This window comes from Zea mays, chromosome 8 (genome assembly GCF_902167145.1).
Source record: "Zea mays cultivar B73 chromosome 8, Zm-B73-REFERENCE-NAM-5.0, whole genome shotgun sequence".
Lineage (NCBI taxonomy): Eukaryota > Viridiplantae > Streptophyta > Magnoliopsida > Poales > Poaceae > Zea > Zea mays.
The window spans coordinates 158,077,139-158,095,673 of record NC_050103.1 but is presented as its reverse complement, the minus strand read 5'-3'; the positions used below and the strand labels follow the sequence as shown (position 1 = coordinate 158,095,673).

The window sequence follows — 18,535 nt, the reverse complement described above, 5'->3', positions numbered from 1 at the left end:
GGATATGCATCGCTGGAGGATGCCTGAGGGGCTGCGGTGGTAGAGCTCCTTTCCGTCACCCAGCAAGACGAACGACTTGGCGCGCCGCGCCAGTCGCCGAGCCTCGGCTCTATCGAGGGGTAGCTCTCCTCGGTGGAGATATTGCAGGTACGGGGTCTGCCAGTTTCGATTAGGCGTGTCCCATTCCGCTCTTCCTCGACGCGCAGTGCCTCACCCTCGGGGGCCGAGGGTGCCTCGGGCTGGGCCGAGGCCTCCTCGGGCTCGGGCGTGTCGTCGGTCTTGACGGAGGGTTGATGTAGGTCTCGGGAGAAGACGTCCGGGGGAACCGTTGTCCGCCCCGAGGCTATTTTAGCCAGCTCGTCCGCAGTCTCGTTGTATCGTCGAGCGACGTGGTTGAGCTCGAGCCCGTAGAACTTGTCCTCCAGGCGCCAAACCTCGTCGCAGTAGGCTTCCATCTTCGGGTCACGGCAATGGGAGTTCTTCATGACTTGGTCGATGACAAGTTGTGAGTCGCCATGAGCGTCGAGGCGCCGGACCCCTAGCTCGATGGCGATGCGCAACCCGTTAACCAGAGCCTCGTACTCGGCCACGTTGTTGGACGCCGGGAAATGGAGGCGCAGCACGTAGCGGAGGTGCTTCCCGAGGGGTGAGATGAAGAGCAGGCCCGCGCCCGTTCCTGTTTTCATCAGCGACCCATCGAAAAACATGGTCCAGAGTTCCGGTTGGATCGGAGCTGCTGGAAGCTGGGTGTCGACCATTCAGCCACAAAGTCCGCCAAGACTTGGGACTTGATGGTCTTCCGAGGAGCGAACGAGATTGTCTCGCCCATGATCTCCACCGCCCACTTTGCAATCCTACCTGAGGCCTCTCGGCACTGGATGATCTCCCCCAGGGGGAAGGATGACACCACAGTCACCGGATGAGACTCGAAGTAGTGTCGCAACTTTCGCCGCGTCAGAATTACCGCGTACAGTAGCTTCTGAATTTGCGGGTAGCGGATTTTGGTCTCGGACAGTACCTCGCTGATGAAGTAGACCGGCCTCTAGACGGGCAATGCATGCCCCTCTTCTCGTCTCTCGACTACGATCACGGCGCTGACCACCTGAGTGGTTGCGGCTACGTAGATCAAGAGGGCTTCTCCAGCAGCGGGGGGCACCAAGATGGGCGCGCTTGAAAGGAGCGCCTTTAAGTTCCCGAGGGCTTCCTCGGCCTCGGGGGTCCAAGTGAAGTGCTCGGTCTTCCTAAAGAGGCGGTACAGGGGTAAGCCTCTTTCGCCGAGGCGCGAGATGAAGCGGCTCAGAGCCACAAGGCATCCCATGACCCTCTGTACTCCTTTCAAGTCCTTGATGGGCCCCATGTTGGTGATGGCCGCGATTTTCTCCGGGTTGGCCTCGATGCCCCGCTCAGAGACGATGAACCCTAGGAGCATGCCTCGGGGGACTCCGAAGACACACTTCTCGGGATTGAGTTTCACGCCTCTCGCCTTGAGACACTTGAATGTCGTTTCAAGGTCAGAGAGGAGGTCGAAGGATTTCCTCGTCTTGACTACGATGTCATCGATGTAAGCCTCGACCGTTCGGCCAATGTGCTCTCCGAACACGTGGTTCATGCACCTTTGGTATGTCGCGCCTGCATTCCTCAAACCAAATGGCATAGTGATGTAGCAGTACATGCTAAAAGGTGTGATGAAAGAAGTCGCGAACTGGTCGGACTCTTTCATCCTGATTTGGTGATATCCGGAGTAGGCATCGAGGAACGACAGGGTTTCGCACCCAGCAGTGGAATCCACGATTTGATCGATGCGAGGCAGAGGGTAGGGAACCTTCGGACATGCTTTGTTTAGACCAGTGTAGTCTACACACATCCACCATTTCCCACCTTTCTTTTTCATAAGCACAGGGTTGGCTAACCATTCCAGATGGAATACCTCTTTGATGAACCCTGCAGCCATCAGCTTGTGGATCTCCTCGCCTATGGCTCTGCGCTTTTCTTCGTCGAATCGGCGCAGAGGCTGCTTCACGGGTCGGGCTCTAGCTCGGATATCCAGTGAGTGCTCGGCGACATCCCTCGGTATGCCAGGCATGTCCGAGGGACTCCAAGCAAAAACCTCGGTGTTCGCGCGGAGAAAGTCGACGAGCACTGCTTCCTATTTGGGGTCGAGCTCGGAGCCGATCCGGACCTGCTTGGAGGCGTCGTTGCTGGGGTCGAGAGGGATGGACTTAACCGCCTCTGCTGGCTCGAAGTTGCCGGCGTGGCGCTTCGCATCTGGCACTTCCTTGGAGAGGTTCTCCAGGTCGGCGATGAGGGCCTCAGCGTACTCCACGCACACCACGTCGCATTCGTACGCGTGTCGTTACGTGGATCCGACGGTGATGACCCCGTTGGGTCCCGACATCTTGAGCTTGAGGTAGGTGTAGTTGGGGACGACCATGAACTTGGCGTAGCATGGTCTCCCCAACACTGCATGGTAGGTTCCTCGGAACCCGACCACCTCGAACGTGAGGGTTTCCTTTCGGAAATTGGAGGGAGTCGCGAAGCAGACGGACAGATCGAGTTGCCCAAGGGGTTGGACGCGTTTCCCGTGGATGATCCCGTGAAAGGGCGCCGCGCCGGCCCGGATCGAGGACAGATCGATCTACAAGAGCCCGAGGGTCTCGGCGTAGATGATGTTGAGGCTGCTGCCTCCATCCATGAGGACCTTGGTAAGCCTGACGTTGCCGATGACGGGATCGACAACGAGCGGGTACTTCCCCAGGCTCGGCACGCGGTCGGGGTGGTCACCTTGGTCGAAGGTGATGGGCTTGTCGGACCAGTCTAGGTAGACTGGCGCCGCCACCTTCACCGAGCAGACCTCCCAGCGCTCTTGCTTGCGGTGCAGAGCCGAGGCGTTCGCCACTTGCCCACCGTAGATCATGAAGCAGTCGTGGACCTCGGGGAACTCCTCTGCCTTGTGGCCCTCCTTCTTGTCGTTGGCGTGGGCTCTGCCACCTTCCGCCGGGGGCCCGACCTTGTGGAAGTAGCGCCGAAGCATGACGCACTCCTCAAGGGTGTGCTTGACGGGACCCTGATGATAGGGGCACGACTCCTTGAGCATCTTATCAAACAGGTTGGCGCCTCCGGGGGGCTTCCGAGGGTTCCTATGCTCGGCGGCGGCGACAAGGTCTGCGTCGGCGGCGTCGCGTTTCGCTTGCGACTTCTTCTTGCCCTTCTTCTTGGTGCCGCGCTGAGCGGACGCCTCGGGGACGTCTTCCTGCTGGCGCCCCTGGGGCTGCTTGTCCTTCCGGAAGATGGCCTCGACCGCCTCCTGACTAGAGGCGAACTTGGTGGCAATGTCCATCAGCTCGCTCACCCTGGTGGGAGTCTTGCGACCCAGCTTGCTCACCAGGTCGCAGCAAGTGGTGCCGGCGAGGAACACGCCGATGACATCTGAGTCGGTGATGTTGGACAGCTCGGTGCGCTGCTTCGAAAATCGCCGGATGTCATCGGCGCGTTCCTCGCAGCTTCGGAGATCCCAGGAGTTCCCAGGGCGCACGTATGTGCCCTGGAAGTTGCCGGCGAAGGCTTTGACCAGGTCGTCCCAGTTGGAGATCTGCGCAGGAGGCAGATGCTCCAGTCAGGCTCAGGCGGCGTCGGAGAGGAACAGGGGGAGGTTGCGGATGATGAGGTTGTCATCGTCCGTTCCACCCAGCTGGCAGGCCAGCCGGTAGTCCGCGAGCCACAGTTCCGGCCTTGTTTCCCCCGAGTACTTGGTGATGGTAGTCGGGGTTCGGAACTGGGTCGGGAACGGCGCCTGTCGTATGGCCTGGCTGAAAGCTTGCGGACCGGGTGGTTCGGGTGAAGGGCTCCGATCCTCCCCGCTGTCGTAGCGTCCCCCACGCCTGGGGTGGTAGCCTCGGCGCACCTTCTCGTCGAGGTGGGCTCGACGATCGCGGCGGTGGTGCTCGTTGCCGAGGCGACCCAGGGCCGCAGGCGCTGTGTTCCGCGTGCGCCCGGTGTGGACCGAGGCTTCCCGCATGAATCGAAAAGTCGCGGCGCGATGCTCCGGGGGGTACCCCTGCCTTCGGGAGGCAGAGCTTTCGGCCCGTCGGACCGCGGCATCCTCTAGGAGATTCTTGAGCTCTCCTTGGATACACCGTCCCTCGGTGGTGGATGGTTTCGGCATCGCTCGGAGTAGTATTGCTGCTGCAGCCAGGTTCTAGCCGACCCCACTGGAAGCCGGGGGCAGCCTCGCCCTGGCATCGTCGGCGATGCGGTGCTGGACGTCCTGGGCCAGATGACGCGCTTCTCCGGCCGGTGCTCGGCCTGCCCACTCCTACCCGATATTCTGCCGGAGCTGCACAAGATGTCCTGCTTCCTCGTCGAGCCTGGCCTGCATCTCGCGGATTTGCTCGAGCTGTGTGTCCTGACCCCGCGCAGGGACTGGGACCACAGCTAGCTCCCGAAGGATGTCAACGCGAGGCGCAGGCCTAGGGGGATCGTCGCCCTCCGGCATACCAAGGTGGTTGCCTTCGTCGAGACCCCCTAGATCGACGTGGAAACATTCGCGACTTGGGCCACGGTCCTCGTCATCAAGGCTGTGGCCATCATCGGAGCAATCGAAGAGGCAGTAGTCACATGCGGTCATGAAGTCCCGCATGGCACTAGGGTTACCGAGCCTGGAGAAATCCCAACCAGAGTCGGGCTCGTCATCTTCCTCGGAACCCGGGGGCCCATAGGTCGAGACGGCCGTCAATCGGTCCCAGGTTGACCACATATGGTACCCTGGAAGGTTAGGATATGCCTTTATGAAAGCGTCCACCGAAGCGTGCTGGCGTCGTCCGTCGGCTTGGGGTTGGCGTGTTGCGGGGAAATGACGCTCGTCTTCGTCTCAGACGCGAGGTCAACGCCCGACGTGTCCCCCGCTGGGGCGCCGGCGCCGTCGACTCGCTCGACAGCCGACGAGGTGCCGCCTCCTGCTTGGCCATGGTTGCCCCGCCTCCTCCTCCGTCGGCGGGGAAGGTGATGGGACAGACCCGGATGCTGCTCTTCCGTCAGGCGGGGAAGACGTCGTCGATTCCGCCGCCAGCGGGCGGGCTGACAGCCGCCATTGCCGTTGTCGCGCGACGGAGGAAGGAGTACCATGTCGTAGCTGCCGTCGAGGGACATGAACTCGAGACTCCCGAAATGGAGCAGCGTCCCGGGCTGGAGAGGTTGCTGAAGACTACCCATCCGGAGCTTGACGGGAAGCTGTTCGTCAACACGCAGCAGGCCCCTACCTGGCGCGCCAACTATCGGCGTTTCGACCCCGGGGGGTCCCTGGACCGACGAGTAAATTGTCGCTGCGTGTCCCAGCCCAGATGGGTCGGCGCGAGACGAAACACAAGGGGGAGCAAAAGAGGGAACCGCAGCTTGTGTTGTCCTGCGCCCAGGGCAGATGCGCTTGCAGTAGGGGGTTACAAGCGTTCGCGAGGGAGAGAGAGAGCCTGTGCGTCAGCCCATTCTCCCGTGCGGCCACCTTCCCGTACGAGGGCCCTGGACCTTCCTTTTATAGACGTAAGGAGAAGGCCCAGGTGTACAATGGGGAGCGTAGCAATGTGCTAACGTGTCTAGCAGAGAGGGGCCAAAGCCCTATGTACATGCCGACGTGGCTATTGGAGAGGTGTTGGTGTCCTGTTCATGTGATGTCGTGGCCGTCGGAGGAGCGCTTCAGCCCTGTAGAAGCACAGCTGTCGGGGTTGTCGGGTCCTTGTTGACGTCTCCTTGCTTCCGTAAGGGGCTAAGAACCGCCATCGTCATGGAGCACGCGGGGTGCCATCATTACTTGTTTACCAGGGCGAGCCAGATGGGACGCCGGTCTTGTTCCCCGTAGCCTGAGCTAGCTAGGGGTAGGGTAATGATGGGCCCTCCTGTAATGTGGTCGGTCCGAGCCCAAGGTCGGGCGAGGCGGTGATTCCTCCGAGGTCGAGGCTGAGTCCGAGCCCTGGAGCGGGCGAGGCGGAGACTGTCGTCCGAGGTCGAGGCTGAGTCCGAGCCCTGGGGTCGGGCGAGGCGGAGGCCATCTTCCGAGGTCAAGGCTGAGTCCGAGCCCTGGGGTCGGGCGAGGCGGAGACCGTCTTTCGAGGTCGAGGCTGAGTCCGAGCCCTGGGGTCGGGCGAGGCGGAGACCATCTTCCGAGGCCGAGGCGGGGGCCGAGCCCTAGGGTCGGGCGAGGCGGAGCTTCCTATGGCGCCTGAGGCTGGACTTGGCTGCTGTCAGCCTCACCCTGGCGGGTGGCACAGCAGTCGGAGCAGGGCAGGCGGCGCTGTTTTCCTGTCAGGTCAGTCAGTGGAGGGGCAAAGTGACTGCGGTCACTTCGGCCCTGTCGACTGAGGAACGTGCGTCAGGATAAGGTGTCAGACGATCCTTGCATTGAATGCTCCTACGATACGGTCGGTTGGCAAGGCGATCTGGCCAAGGTTGCTTCTCCGCGAAGCCTGCCCGAGCTAGGCCTCGGGCGAGTCGAAGGTGCACCCGTTGCTTGAGGAGACCCTCGTGCGAGACGTGAATCCACCTGGGTCTGCTGTTCTTGCCCGAAGCTGGGCTCGGGCGAGGCGAGATCGTGTCCCTTGAGTGGACGGAGCTTTGACCTGTATTGCGCCCATCAGGCCTTTGCAGCTTTGTGCTGATGGTGGTTACCAGCCGAGTTTTAGGAGCCTTGGGGTACCCCTAATTATGGTCCCCGACAACCATCACAAGTTCCTTTTTTCACAAAAATTCCCATACCCAGTACTACGCATCATCTTTTTTAAAAACAAACCCTAATTTCATAAGAAGGGCTAAGAATCACTAACTTTTCATAAAAGGGTATTAAGGATGGTAATGCATCAATTGTTTATTCACACAACTCCTATCACCTAATGCATCATATAAGGTGATAAAATTTTGTAAACAACAAGGGATGAATGCACCGATGATTGTCTCAATTCTAATATTAAGTTAGTGTTGCTTTGATGATGTCCACTTGACGAGCATCAAATACCCTAGCACACGATTAATCCATCCACCTTGATCTATTGACATTGTTCTGAAATCTACTCTAAGCCATGTCCTTCATTTCACACGATCATTAGCGTACCTATATGATATATGAGATGCATATGAATGAATATGAGCAGGAATAGCATAAGATTAATATTGCTACACCGAAGAGGATTAAACACTTATAGCAAGACATCGCATACATTCAAAAGCATACACTAAATATCTACACATCACCAAGTGCAACAATTAAGTTCTTCCAATTTAATCGAATCTAGTTCAAACATCAGCAAAATAGCACACTAAACATAAGTTTTATATCTTCCTTAGCCAGAGCATGCATCAAACGCTTACCAAAACTTAACTCACTAACCTTGGACATTTAAAGCTCCGTACATGAATAGAAACATTATAACTAGCTTTCTAAACCATTTCATCGGATTAACTTGCATAACCTATGGGTTAAATACAATATCACACTACTCGATATAACATGAAGAACATCATCAACATCAAAGACTTTCATAAGTGCACAACTTTAAATCTAAAGACCTAAAGCACTTCTATGCATCTTCATCATGGGGTTCTTAGATTTCAATTGAAATAACATATTGATGTTATTTGCTCCTAATTCAATTTGGGAAATAACCAAATTTCACTTAGAACATTTACCAATCAATATAAGAGAATGTAACGATACTAAGGCAGGGCCTTGACTTTACTAAATAAATACATTCAACAAAATCAACAATGTCAGACTTATCGGTTAGTCGATTGAAAAACTAACCTATCCTTCACCTCATCAAATCGACCAAACATCACATACAGGTCTACCAATACACTTTGCTAGGAGATGAAAGCCTAATAGCTAAATGCAAGTAAGCAGGAAAGACAATGTTAGTAACATAAATTGCATCACTAATGAACTATATTCTAGAAACATAGGACCTATTCAAACATGTCATGTTTAGCTCATATATCCACTTAAACACTTTTCAAATGATCTACATCTTAACCCTAGGTTTCATATGACACGACTACTCCACAACTGTGAACACAAACACATCACAAACATCGAATCAATTCAGTTACACTAGACCTACATATCCACCGAGGCACTCCTTACCTAAAGTGTATCACCACCTAAACTTCAGCATACACATAAGTTACGTCTATCAAACCACGATGAAAGCATGAACCGAGGCATTTCAACAAGCATTTTACACAATATTAACCCCACCACTTACTAGAGTGGTATGTTCTTTTGATCGAACAGTGATGGCATATGTGGCTTGATCTTTTCGACAGATGGCACAGAGATCCTCGTCTATCACTTCTTATAGTAGGCTAAGGTTGAGGTTAGTATCCCGCTTTGCAAAGAACATATTCCTTGTGATTTTTGAAGGGAGTCCTACCACACTTACCTGGACATATACATATCCCTTAACAGGATGTGGAAGGCAAATTTGGACAAAACACCACAGTAGATTGAAATAAAAATACAGAGATCGTTTCGAGGGAGAGGTCCACGGAAGATAACATATCAGTGTAGTTCCATAATGGATCATGGCAAGAGACCTTGATACGAGCGTGTGCCGAACAGCACAACCTTGTGTGTGCATTCACAATAGACTCTCAGTTTCGTCGCGACACCATAAGTCATTAATCATGACACCATTACCAAACATCACCAACAATGAATCCCACGTGGCAAAAACATATTGTGACAAGATAACACATCAATAGTCTCATAATGGATTACAACTAGTAACCGCGATACTAGCCCATGTTGAGCAGCACAATCTTGTGTGCATGTCCACAAGAGGCCCTCGGTGTCGTCGCGACCCTATCAGTTATTAGTTATAACATCATTACCAAACGCAACCAATGAGAAATCCCACATGGCACAAATAATATGAGCAAGGGTGACGATATACACAAGAGCATTGTTCGTAAATTTATTATTTATATTATGTTAATTTATCTACTTACATAGAAATGTATAAATAAAAAGATATAACCATAGAAAAATATATTTTATTTCTAAATGAACTTTTATTATCTTAGATGAAATGTTATTTTACCTATATTTTTTAGAATTGGTACAACTATTCGTTAGTAGATATAATATCAATCCAATCTTAGGCCACGTTCGCTTTAATCTCAATTCACGCGGATTGAGAGAGATTTAATACCTTCAAATTTAAAGTCCTCAATATCCTTTGGTCCCCTCAAATCCACTTGGATCGGGATGCAACGAAGAAGACAGGTCAAACCCTTATTTGCCCTTTTAACTAGACTTTTGTTACTTAGTTAGGATATTATTTTACCTATGTTTTTTAGAACTGGTACAAATAAATAGCAGATATACTATACAATCTTAAAGGTCAGGCCCTTGCCCCTCCCCCTATCTCTTAAAACACGATGGATCAAAACTTAAAATCTAATATATTAATAGAGTAATTATTAGAATAAATAATATATATACATATATATATATATATTTAAACAGTTTTTGCCACAAGATTAAGTGTTGCCACAGTAGTGAACACTTATCACAGTAGCTCATTCACCAACGGTACACAACTCGTCCCTATGATTAGAGCTGGAACATAACCTTTAGGCTCTCGAGCCAGCTCGAGCTCGGAGCGGCTTGCAAGCCTCGAACGAGTTAAGTCGATCCTGTATTTTGGGGTCGTTGGTCAAGCGAGTCGAGTCGAGACGGCTCGCGAGCTGCGCTAACTATGCTAAATTAATCAATCTGCAAAATCATAATGAATCATTGATTCATTTCTTAGTCATTGATGATGTATATATGACAATTCAAATTTTAGATTACTCATAGTATCAAATAATAATTCTATATTTCATATTTAAATGCTATTAATTTAATATATAATGCAATTATATTTACTAATGAGCGGCTCGTGAGCTAAGCCTCATCTTTGAACTCGTGTAGTAGGCGAGACGAGCTGAATCGACCTAGGTCACCCGCTGAGCCAGACCTAGTCGAACCAGGCTCGTCTCGTTTCTAACCCTACATGTGATGTCCTCTTTCAGTACCAACCATGGTTGTTCCAATTATAGGTGTACATTTGTGTTGTGCCTAATAAGCCGGCCCAAAGCACACAATTTTTGGCACGGCCCAGATCTGGCACGGCCCAACCTAATTGTGGGCTTGGGCCGGCACGACCCAATATGTGGGTCGTGTCTGGGCCTCAAGTCAAGCCCACGGGCCGGCCTGGCACAACCCATTTAACTAAGGTCCATCGAGGCCCACCAAATATAGACTCGGTATTTAACTAAGGCCCGTCAAAGCCTACATGACTAGCACATCTTGGAGAATCTAGAGCTTCAATAAGCCTTCGAGAACCGATACCTAGTTGTGGATAGTGAATAGTGATGATGATCATTGTATATGTATTCTGTATGGTTGTATAGTACTCATTAAACACTGAACAGAGAACTGAATATTATTTCTGGGCTAGTGTAATATTTTTTCTTTCTGACCAAAGGTTTTTAATGTGCATCCACAAAACATCTTAGTTTTATTTTGGTCATATATAAATTCTATACTTTTTGTTTATGTATTACTGTTGTATGTATATGGGCCGATCTGGCACATTAAGACATTTTGTGCTATTTAGGCCGGCCTGGCACATATAACTAATTGTGGGCCGTGCCGTGGGCCGATGACTAGGCACACGTGCTGGCACGGCATGGCCCATAATTAGATATGTGCTTTTGTGAGCCATGTCTTTGTGGGTCGTGCTTTTGTGTGCCTGTGCCGTGCCGGTCCAGGCCGGCCTATATGTACATGTATAGTTCCAATCCATGGCAGTATGGCACCTTACCCTAGTCGCGGTTCATTATTGTCTATATCGACAATTCACCATGCATCACATCAAGCCCTAAATGCCCATGTACCCCATCCAAAATTTAGATGGGGATCAAGCACAGGATGCACCGGCCTCATCGCGTATCCCACTTGCTAGTTGCCAACCAAGCTCTGTAACTGAAGTTACTGCAGTACTGATAGACCTGCACCTTCTGCGCATACACACTAGATGCCAAGGCCCACCTATCAGTCTAGTACCACTCATTCATTCAGGAAGCATCTGCACAAACCATAGAAAAAAACAAAAATAAAAAAAGTTGCACATGGCAGGAGTTGAACTTATGATTAGGGCGGAACAAAATAATCTTGGCTTGTAAGCTAGCTCGACTCGGCTTATTTTAATTTTGTCACAAATTGAGCTAACATCTTAGCTCGGTTTATTAACGATCTAGCTCGTGAGCTCATTCGAGCTAACATTTATCAGCAAAACAAAGCCTACACTTATATAAATGAACTAATAAGTGATGAACTATGTTGATTTGGGTTTAATTGACGTGATATATGAAATTATGAGTATCATTACTCTTTTCTAAGGTTAAATTATTATAAAATTAAATAGTAATTGATTATAATATATATATATATATATCATTTTTGGCTCACGAGCTAAACGAGTCGAGCCAGAGCTAGAGCCGATTCTCTGGCTCAATTGCTTAACAAGCTAAGACCCTGTTTGGTTTGGGGTGACTAAAGTTTAGTCACTTTTAGTCCCTAAAGAAGCAAACATAGTGACTAAAGTAGGATGACTAAACTTTAGTTCTTTAGTCACCAAGAGGGTGACTAAAAGGGACTAAAATATAATTTTTACCTTATTTATCCTCTCTATTTTTTTTGTTGCACCAAACATCCACTAATTAATAGAGATAATATAGCCATTATTCACAGCAATTAATGTTCTTTAGTCCGGTTTAGTCACTGAAACCTAACGAGATACTTTGGCGACTAAACTTTGGTCTAGTGACTAAAGAAACCAAACAAGACCTAAGCCATGCTAGCTCGTTACCTTAGCGAGCCAACTCGAGCCAAACTTGCTCGATATCCCGCCCTACTTATGATGCACTGGATAGAAGGATCAGAAACACTGCACCGCACATACCTTAAGATTAAAAATGTTTAGATCTTTTAAAAATCAAGGTATGACAGCTGCTATAGTGCGTCGTAATAGGTGCTCCGTCGCTGGCCACAACAATAACAGACTAGCCATAGAGCTGCCTAATCACAATAAATTCCAAGGCCCACAGCCACAGCAGTTCGAATAGACCGATGCACACACAACAGTTACATACGAAGTACTGCTTTACTAACCTCTCTAGTTTAGTTAGCACGACAGAACAACGTGCGTTAGGTTTACATAGTTGGACGTATCTGACTGTACACAACATGAACCACGTTAAGTTTACAGGTTTGGGAGGGAATAAATGATGCTTCAAGAGCCGTGTGTCGCTCAATACACAGCATTCAGACAACTCTTATCACACAATTACTGAGCACAGATATGTGGAAGGAACCTACCTGCAGGCAAGCTTAATGAGCGAGCTTGAAGTAGAGTATGAAAAGGATGGCCAGAGCGAGAGCCGTGATGATTCCCCCAATGATCCACTTGTTCCTATCCATCCTCTTTGACATTGCAGCCAGGATCTTCTTGCTCTTGCCAATGTTATCATCAACTCCGTGCAACTATGAGCAAGAGGGTATCAATCTCAATAAATAGACACAAATAGGAAAGTGCCAACACACGAGTGCGCGCACATAATACCAAGCAGATTAGTATTTTGCCCATCACAATTTTGTTATCATAGATTAAAATACATCAACAGTCCTCAGATTTGCTCGGCTGTGTCAGCTAAGTTCCTGAACTAATAATTTACATATTTGGGTCGCTAAGGGTGTGTTTGGTCAGGTGGATGTCCATAGATGGAAGATAGCTATCCATGGTTAGATGGCGTTTTGTTTAGTGGATTGACTGAACATAGATATCCACAGCAGGGAATATTTCTACTAGATGCTGGATACAGTGGTCACCACAAAACTGGGGGATGAGCTCATCCATGTTTTCTAAATAAATTAAAGATCATTACTATGTTATATTATTAATTAGTAATTATGATGACAAGATAAGTTTTGATAAGTACAATATAGATTAGCGCATGTTTTGTATGATATTTAGGGTAGTATAGCGCGAATTAACATATTTTATTTTTAATTAGTGATTACATTGACAAGATTCAGTGTCAGTGCATACTTACTAGTGTATAATTAGTTGTTATTTTAAACTAATATGTAATTAGTCAACTATTCTCATCCATCCAACCAAATAAAAAACAGCTCACCCCATTCGTCCAACCAAACAGACAACATGGATATTCTATTCATATCCTGAAATCTATGGATGGACATATCACATCCACCCTTGTCCTCAAACCAAACACACCAAAAACTTACTAGGTGGTTCATGGGGGCAAGAAACCTCTCTAAGCGATGTTTATCTGTTTACAGGGGTGGAGGGCCCAATATTGCTCAGTGTTGCTTGGGCAATACCTCGATTCAGCCCAACAAACATACCAAAATTTAGAAAATCCTATTAATCCCAGCCTCCCACGAACTGACGAACAAGTTCATCTCCGCTCTCCTCAGCGCCGCCAGAACCGCCCAAGACCAGCTCCGCCGTCCTATCCCCTTGGGGGCTCTGCCGCTCTAGGCATCGGCGAGTCGGTCCGCCCCTGCCCTACGTGCTCCGCTCCTGCCCTCCACGCTCCGCGGTCCACCACCGCTTCGCCTTCTGCCCGCAGCGCGGCCCCGACCCCGGTAGCCCAGCAGCCAGCATGGCAGCTTTTGGCGTTGTTTGGGTCTGGATGGTTAGCAAGCGGCACAGTTCTTTCAACCTGCATAGCATTCATACCATCACGAGTGCCGCACACCCTCTAGATAAATTGGTAAAACTCATAAGACAAATATTTCATCAGGTTGTGTCGTCCCAACTGTCTGTACTGGATACATCTCCTCTTTAATGAGCTCTTGTTTTGTTCGCTGCTCATAATTTCTAAATTCTTGTCGCTGTAAGCTTGCCCCTTTTGTTTATTGATGGCCTGAAGTTTCACAATTTGCAACTTTGATACACGCTCAATTAGAGATATATTCTCATTTTACTTGTTTAACGGTTTTTAGTTTAATTTGTTATTATTAACTTATTTTCTCTTTTTTCAAATTTTATCTGCTATATGACATTTGGTTGTAAATATATTATTATCACGATAACTCTCGAATAAGATATTTTTTAATATTTATAGCTTATTTTATAGCTATGAATTATTTTAGATTACGTCGTGATCTTTTTCGATGCTACATTAGCAATACCTTGGTTTTAGCGCGTCCTCCGCCACTGTCTGTTTACTTAGCATCTACGCAGCATCCATGTCAGCGCATTTTTTACAATTCATCATTCAAACATGATAGCTGTTGACAACAATAAAAGATCCAGTGGGACCCACATGTCATCCCCTAACATCATTTTATCTCAGATGTCCATGCTGGCCAGCCACATCGGCAATCAGAATGGCAAAATTAAGACCAAGATATGCAAGTCAATAGTTTAGGGATCTAGATGACACTGCCAAACAAGTTTGAGGGCCACTGGTCGTCTCTACTCTTTACATTACCTATATTGAATTCGTTACAGCTGCCGGAGTATAATTCTGATATTCAATTTCAACAACAGGTTACTACATGTGTTGCATGCACCTTTTTTTTTACTAAGGGTCTTTCCCTTTTTAATGCAATCACCAATCCTTTGCACTAAAATTCCATAGCAATCCAAACAGTAAAGGCATCACACAATGCAGAACAAATGCATGCTCACCCACACGAAATGTTCTATAAGCTCTACAGGTGTTCAAGAAAATACAACACCAGTCTAAACTTACTGAAGTACAATATAATCTTTACCCTTTTTTTGATTAAATGAAACCTTTAACGTGTGCATAGAAACAAAGACAGTCTATATTCCTGAAGAAGTACAATATAATATTTACTCCAATTAATGTAGCAAAACAATATTAAGTATCATACGGAGTGATGAGATAGTCACTTAGGTCACATAAAAAAATCTAATCTGGATCGTCAAAAAAAAAGGAGAATGGTGACGAGTCATTTGGGAGAGAGGCTTAGAGATTGTAGCCCAGCAAGCTTAACAAAATATGTGAACTTCTTTCTAAAACGCACAGGAAGATGCACATCATTCTATTAAGGAGAAAAGGGTCCAGCGCCAACACGCAAAACCAGCAAACAGAATAAGGAACAAAAAAACATAAAGGAAAAAAGAAACACGCATTCAACACCATAATACAAATAACTAAGATTTCATCAGAGAACCACAGAAAGAAACCAGTGGATAACTAACATTTTATTTTCATAAAAAAGTTCTGCACAAAACAAAATTGTAGAGTCCTGAACTAAACTAGTGCTTTTATACAGGTATTGTTGGCAAGAATTATTGCATCTTTCAACCTGTAAAATCAGAAAATGGCCAGAAAATAAATCTATATAATAGGTAGAGCTGTTCAGGCAGTCATACAGGTACGTACAGTAGTATGAGCATGTAGTAGTGACTGCCTCTGTTGGTGAAGGTCCTGAAGAATCGAGACACCAAGTTCTTCTGTCTCCAACATAGTTCTTCGGCTCTCTTTAATTCTGTCAGTGGACTGATTCAGTCTTTCAGTTGTCATCATCAATCTTCCCCTCTGATCAGTAGACACCTGAGCCATGGGAGAGTCCCCCAAATATGACATGAGTAAAACAACTGTAATTAGCCTGAGACAAAAGGCCTCAATAAAGCAAATCAAGATAACCCAAATAAATGCAACAGGAATGTAGAGGCAGCAGTCCTATTGTACAATGACATTGAGGAATATGAAATATAGGTAACTCAATCACTTCACTAGATATAAAACATTCCAAAACAAAAAATGAACTTAGAGTTCCTTAAGTTCAGCTAGTGCCAGAACTATTATATTACTTGAGGAACATTTCTTATGTAAATAGATATTGACAAATAACTTACGATAGAGCAATATTATCGTGTGATTTACTTTTGTCAGACCACAGAAGTATGTTCTGGAGATAAGAACAGAAAACTCATCCATCACATGTAAGTTTATTTTTATAAATATAACGGTTCTATCTTATTTAGTGACAAACAGAATATTACAGATATATAGAATGAGACAAAAAAAATTTCTTGCTTCTATCACGTCTTCCACAGTTCTCGTTCATCCATTAATAATATGAAGATGATCGCAGTAAGGGTAACCCTATGCTACCAACATCATTAAACTTAAGTGAAGCACAAAGGGCCATATGGGAGGTAAAGGTGATCAGCCACACAGATGCCAATCGGTGGTGTAGTATAAGGTACAGTATTAAGAATTTGAATCAAAATTTTAAAATATAGTATATCAGGATGAAAAGGTGAAACTATCTGATATCGAGAAAGTTTCGTTCATAATAGCATAAAAGTAGAAATAGTGGCTGCGGCGCATCAAGGGTCAACCTTGATAAGGAACTATGTTTGAATACATAGCATATATTTCATACAGAACAAAAGTTGTAATCATACCATCTAAGCAGTAAGACAAGGAAAGTCATAGATTAAACTTGATGGTCAGATATGCTTGAGTGAGAACTGAGAGCATATATAAACATGATGGCAAGATCTTGCCAGAGTTGTACTGCTAAAACTTGGATATCCAAAATTGAAAAAAAAAAGAAGTGAAAGCCCAAAATGTAATGTAGTAATCCAGCTGGATTCACTGACATGCACATGTAAACCATTCATTGAACAAATTCCTAGTACACACGGCCCATTGTTACAATGATGCACAATGTTGCAAGCAAAATGCAACTAAATAACAGATATTGCACCATCAATCATTTAGACTGTATAACTAGTATTCCACTTATATGGGTATGATAATACCCAAGGCAAAAAAGATAAATTCTGATCATTTCAGTGCAAACCAAATCACCTGATATGAAATACCACATCCACATTTAAAAAGTACAAGCACATTTATTTTTCAGTTATTTCTAGCTCATAGACATTGGACCTATGACGTTTTTGCTCTGATGCAATCTACAATAATTGACCTGATGTGATATGTTATGCATTGAAGTGAATACTTTGTAGACACAGTCAAGTCCTAGCATTAGCTCACCGCGAGAGTATCAGCCATTCCAGACTCCAGGAGCTCCTCCCGGGTAGCCTGCCTGGCATTGGGCGCAGATATCCTCTTGAGCTCACTCTTGACGTTGTTGAGGTCAGATTTATACTCCCTCAGCTTTGCAAGCAAACCAGCCTTAATGCTAGGCTGTAGGCTCCTTGCCTCCAGGTCCATCTTCCGAATCTGCAGACACAAAACAAAAACATAAAATTACTTTCCCCCAACCCCCAAATTGAAGACTAAGGCACATAAACATCTCGCAACTCCGTCGGAACACCAAAACTGCACCGACGGAAACGAAAAATCCCTAATCTCTGCTTTTCTACCCATTCCCCAAATGTCCTATATCCCGGGGATCCCCAAAACAGAACGCGTCGCGGCATCTATTTACCAGCGATTCAGCTTCCTCAACGCCGGACTGGATCTCGGAGAGCTTCTGCTTCTTCCTCTCTGCGGATAGACCCACCGAAATCAGACCAAAAACAAACGATCAACAAAAGCAGGTGCTCCCCCAGCGGAATCACAGAGGAGGAATCGTATTAACCATGGGAATCATGCTCACCTCCATCGAGGGCGGATGCAGCCGTGCACTTGCGGGAGAGCGAGGCGGAGGCCTCGCAGTACTGCCGCTCGTAGCCCTCGAACACCTCGCTCATGGCTGATGGCTGCTGCCCGCGGCTGGCCTAGATCTCCTCAAATCCCGTTAGCTTGATCGCCCCAAGCGAGAACGATCCGACAGCGGCGAGTTCGACGGGTACTCGATCCGACAGCGGCGAGTTCGACGGGTACTCGATCCGCGTGGCTCGGCGACGGGAAATCTGGAGGGTCGGGTCAGGATTGCCGTGCCCAAATGCAGAAGAGATTAGCACATTGCCGCTGTTTGTTTGTTTCTAGAGACTGCTTGGTAGGCCCGGGAGGTGAGTTGCTGTCGTGGGAGGCCTATCTACTATCTGGTCTTGCTGGACGTATATGTTCATATGCACTTGTGCTAGAGGTACCAACCACGTAGCAGGGAAAAATATATTATCATCATGTGCACGGTGATTGCAGCATCAAGTTGCTCGCACGTCCTTTTGCTGCCGCTCAATTTACATCAACTGATCGCTGAGACCAGACACCCCAAATGGCCACTGCAAACAATGCCTGCGCTCCTCGTGTTTCTCGCAGACGCTGACGCAGCCGCAACTGGACGCAATTTGATGCGCCAGGACCAGGGTACGTCCTCTGAAGGAACGCTCCTGAATTATTGGTGCCGACATGATGCAAGAGTCTGCAAGCAAAAAAAAAACAAGGGGGAGATCACGTCCTGAGCTGGACTGATGCATGCGCTGTTTCTGTTTGCACGCGCGCAGGGCTCACGTGGAAAACGAAGGCGGAATGGGACTTCCTGCACTCCTACTGCGCCATTGCTCCTTTGATGCAGGCC

At 47.7% G+C, this 18,535-nt stretch overlaps 1 protein-coding gene across 3 annotated transcripts; it reads right to left on the bottom strand.

The window, feature by feature from the left end:
* Positions 1-10,781: 10,781 nt before the first annotated feature.
* On the bottom strand, positions 10,782-18,167 carry LOC100192626 (uncharacterized). 3 transcript variants are annotated; one of them, XM_008656081.3, is made up of 6 exons: positions 17,672-18,167; positions 17,501-17,559; positions 17,104-17,292; positions 15,475-15,645; positions 12,407-12,571; positions 10,782-11,114 (listed from the first exon to the last, which is right to left on the bottom strand). In XM_008656081.3, the coding sequence occupies exons 1-5, from the start codon at positions 17,763-17,765 to the stop codon at positions 12,419-12,421; spliced, it is 666 nt and encodes a 221-aa protein (XP_008654303.1). In that variant the 5' UTR covers positions 17,766-18,167; the 3' UTR covers positions 10,782-11,114; positions 12,407-12,418. The 3 variants fall into 3 exon arrangements, with proteins under 3 accessions (XP_008654303.1, NP_001131312.1, XP_008654302.1); NM_001137840.1 differs by lacking the exon at positions 10,782-11,114 and having other exon boundaries at positions 12,105-12,571; positions 17,672-18,084; XM_008656080.3 differs by lacking the exons at positions 10,782-11,114; positions 12,407-12,571 and adding an exon at positions 13,196-13,776.
* Positions 18,168-18,535: the final 368 nt, after the last annotated feature.

Bases quoted from the DNA above. Each gene is read 5' to 3' on its own strand.
- LOC100192626 (XM_008656080.3), bottom strand. From the start codon at position 17,765: ATGAGCGAGGTGTTCGAGGGCTACGAGCGGCAGTACTGCGAGGCCTCC. The intron at 15,646-17,103 runs GTGAGCTAATGC...CCCATGGCTCAG, and splicing joins GAATGGCTGATACTCTCGCG to GTGTCTACTGATCAGAGGGG. The intron at 13,777-15,474 runs GTACGTACCTGT...AATGCTATGCAG, and splicing joins TACTACATGCTCATACTACT to GTTGAAAGAACTGTGCCGCT.